Here is a 3,515-nt window from a genome sequence, read left to right as displayed (position 1 = left end):
GGTTGGTATATAAAGATCTTCAGGAGGCTAAGTAAAATTGAAAGTTCTACACAGAGACATACACACACACACATGAAAACGTGCTTGAATTTTAAATATTATTTCTCAAAGATATTCAAGAAAAGAACACAGTGACAACATCTGAAAGGACTGGAAGGCTGTGGTATGAAATATATAAGAGCCTTATTCTGCATGATTCCATTTTGCATGGGTTCAACTTTAATATTACTTATTATATATCATACTTCAACTTTTTATTTTAAAATTGAAATATTACATTAAAATTTAATAACTAAGGCAAACAAAATTGATTAAAAAGGATAGTTTAATATGTATATTATAATACATATTATATTATGTATTATGTGTATGTATATGTATATATAATACAGTATATGTATATATAATACAATATATAGTATATGTATGTATAATACATATTATATTATATAATACATAATTATATTATGTATAATATAATTGTGGCCTTCAACATTTTAAGTTGAGCAACAAGAAGAACAAAGATTAAAGACAAGACTTTGACTTAAAACAATGATAAGAAAATAAAAGCAAACTATTTAAAATCAGCTTTCCTCTTTAAAATGTATTACATATTCATTACATATTATTTATTGATTCCACACTGTCAATGCATTCCACCATTCTAGGTGCAGTGATGAACCACCCATCATATCATTTACATTCTAATGGGGAGACTGTCATTGGTAGAATAAACATGCAGTTCACTCTTTAATTATATTTATCTTAATTCCTTGCAATTAAAAGAAAGTTTGCATCAGATTTATGAAGACTTTTATATTGTGGAAGATTGGTCCTAATGCTAAATTACTACTTTCCTGATGAATAATGTACTTATTTAATATTTAATCTGACTTTTTTTTCTCCAGAGCTGATTCATACAATTAGTCATCTCAGAATTCCTTAGGATTAATGGTTTTAACATGGGGGTTTTGATTGTATAAAACACAGCCAATGATTTGTCAATATGGAAGATTGTGACAGGTCTTACATATATGAAAATACAGGGAACAATGAAGCAAACAACCACAGTGATTTGGGAACCACAGGTCTGGAGGGCTTTCTGCTTCCCTTCCTGACTCAGGTTCTTCAGGGAGTGCAGGATGACTCCATAGGAGAGGAGTAAGAGCAGAAATACAACAGTGCAGATCAGTCCTCCATTGGCCACAGCTAAGATGCCAATGACATAGGTGTCAGTATAGACGAGTTTCAATAAGGGGTACCTATCACACGTAAAGTGATCAATGATATCGGGGCAACAGAATAGGAGCCCAGAAATAGTGCTAATTTGAATAATTGAGTGCAAAAGGTTTCCAACACAGGATACCACCAGAGCCACAACACACACCCTTTGCCTCAAGATAGCCAAGTAATGCAAGGGCTTACAGATGGCCACATAGCGGTCATACGCCATGACCAGCAGAAGGAAGACCCCTGATCCACCAAAAAAGTGCTCTATGAACAACTGGGTCATGCATGATTCAAAGGATATGGTATTTTCCTCAAATAACAAGTCTGAAATTAATCTGGGCACAATAGGAGAGGAATAATCTACATCCATAATTGATAAGAAAGTAAGGAAAAAGTACATCAGTGAATTCATTGTCCTTTTGACCATCATATCAAAATAATGAGCAGGTTGCCCACCACAGTCAAAATGTAGAAGAGCAAGAATATAACAGAAAAGGACTTTCTGCTCCTTTGGGTTCTATGTGAGTCCCAGGAGGACAAAATATGTTACATTGTTCCTTGGTTCCATCTAGTCTGGACAGGAACTGACCTCACATATTAGACACAGCTTACCTAGAAAACAAGGGGGACACATTTAAATTCACCATAAGTTTTCTATTTGTCCATTCAATTAAAAAATGTGCATGCAGAATCAATTTTTGTCCAGTAATTCATAGAAATACACCCAAGTTGCAAAAGTCATAGTTCCCTTCCTTCAGTGATATGACACAAAATGAAGGATCAGAAAATTCCAGACCAACTAATAGGTGCCATGAGAAGGAGATTCACATAATGCTAAACATCACAGAGTGGTAATATATTAACCAGACTGGAATCAGAGAAGGCTTCCCAGAAGAAGCAATGATTTAGCTGAACTTTAAAGAAAAAATGAAAGTACAGGAAAATATAGGATGGAAATTCCACGAAAATGCATTCCAATTGTAATATCATAGAAGTGTAACACTTTAGATCCACTTAAACTAACACACTCCCTGTTAGTAAATCAAACTGTGAATAGAAGGTCACTATCCTGTATTGTCTCAGAAAGACCTGGAATTTCTTTCTTAGAGTGTCAAGTCAAAGATTCCTCCTTCTCCTGATCAATGAATAGTGAGTCAGTTCAATTTTGTCAACTTTATCTTTACCCTCACTTTAACATAAGCAACACATACACTTTTAGACATCTATAGTTGGATACAAATTTAGTACATAACAAAAAATAAATAAAATTTTCCACAATATAAAAGGTGTTCTCCATATCGTTAAATTACACCATCTTCAATGTAATTGCTCACACACACAAAAAAAAAATCATATCTTGTTATTCATTCCCTTTTGGCTATCATATTATTTCCTGATAACTATGGAATACTGGGCTTCCCCAGTTGGCTCAACAGTAAAAAACCCATCTTTAATGTAGAACCCAGGAGATGCAGGTTCAATCCCAGGCTACAGTTGTTTCCTGCCAAGTTTCTCAACTTTCTTTTGGACTCCAATTTATTCTCCAGAAACAGCTCAAATTATACTCTTTAAATCTTGTTCTGATTACCACTGAACAGCTTAAAACTCTTATTCCAGTCATGCTATCATAATTTAATACATAACAATTAATATTTATAGTAACAAGTACTGTAATCACCTTCACCTTTTTCCAGTTGAAGAAGCTATATCTAAGAATACTTATAATTTTCCAAGGGCACACATTTTAAAGTAATAGCAATAGAATTGGAACCTAAATTTAATGTGTTTCAAAATGATTTAATTTATTGCAAAATAAAGTCCGCAATAGTGAATCATGATTCCCGCCATTTAATGTTAGTATTATATTGGGGGAATGTGTTCACATTCAGAAGGAAAAGTTTTTAAATCACTTATAAATATCTGATTTTTTCCCCTTTAATTCAATATGATGATGGAAGACAAAAGGTTGCAATATTATCTGAAAGTATATTTTTTTAATTTAGCTGTTTCTTCATTTCATCCATGGATTCTTTTGTTTATTTAGAACAGTGAAATTTGCACTATAGATTGTTTAAAAGAAATCCCACCGTGTGCATTTAGCAGAAATTAACATGAATCTTATTTATATATAAAGATAGCAACAAGATATTTTCCAAGAAAATTTGTCTCTGGCAATTTCTTTTGTTTCAAAATAGAAAAATACTATTGAATTGTTTAGCCCTTCTCACTTTGTCACATCACTAAAACTAGACTAGTTGACTTTGGATTTTGAGAAAATTCTGTTT

At 32.7% G+C, this 3,515-nt stretch overlaps 1 protein-coding gene across 1 annotated transcript; it reads right to left on the bottom strand.

The window, feature by feature from the left end:
• Window positions 1-877: 877 nt before the first annotated feature.
• LOC129560061 (olfactory receptor 4A47-like) lies at window positions 878-1,660 on the bottom strand. Its single transcript, XM_088844595.1, has one exon. It carries the CDS (start codon window positions 1,658-1,660, stop codon window positions 878-880), a length of 783 nt encoding a protein of 260 aa, XP_088700721.1.
• Window positions 1,661-3,515: the final 1,855 nt, after the last annotated feature.

Source organism: Moschus berezovskii, chromosome 16 (assembly GCF_049115385.1).
Source record: "Moschus berezovskii isolate FMDL1 chromosome 16, NW_MosBer_1.0, whole genome shotgun sequence".
NCBI lineage: Eukaryota > Metazoa > Chordata > Mammalia > Artiodactyla > Moschidae > Moschus > Moschus berezovskii.
This window is presented reverse-complemented; position numbering and strand designations above follow the sequence as displayed.

Coding starts and splice junctions, on each gene's coding strand:
- LOC129560061 (XM_088844595.1), bottom strand. CDS start 1,660: ATGATGGTCAAAAGGACAATGAATTCACTGATGTACTTTTTCCTTACT.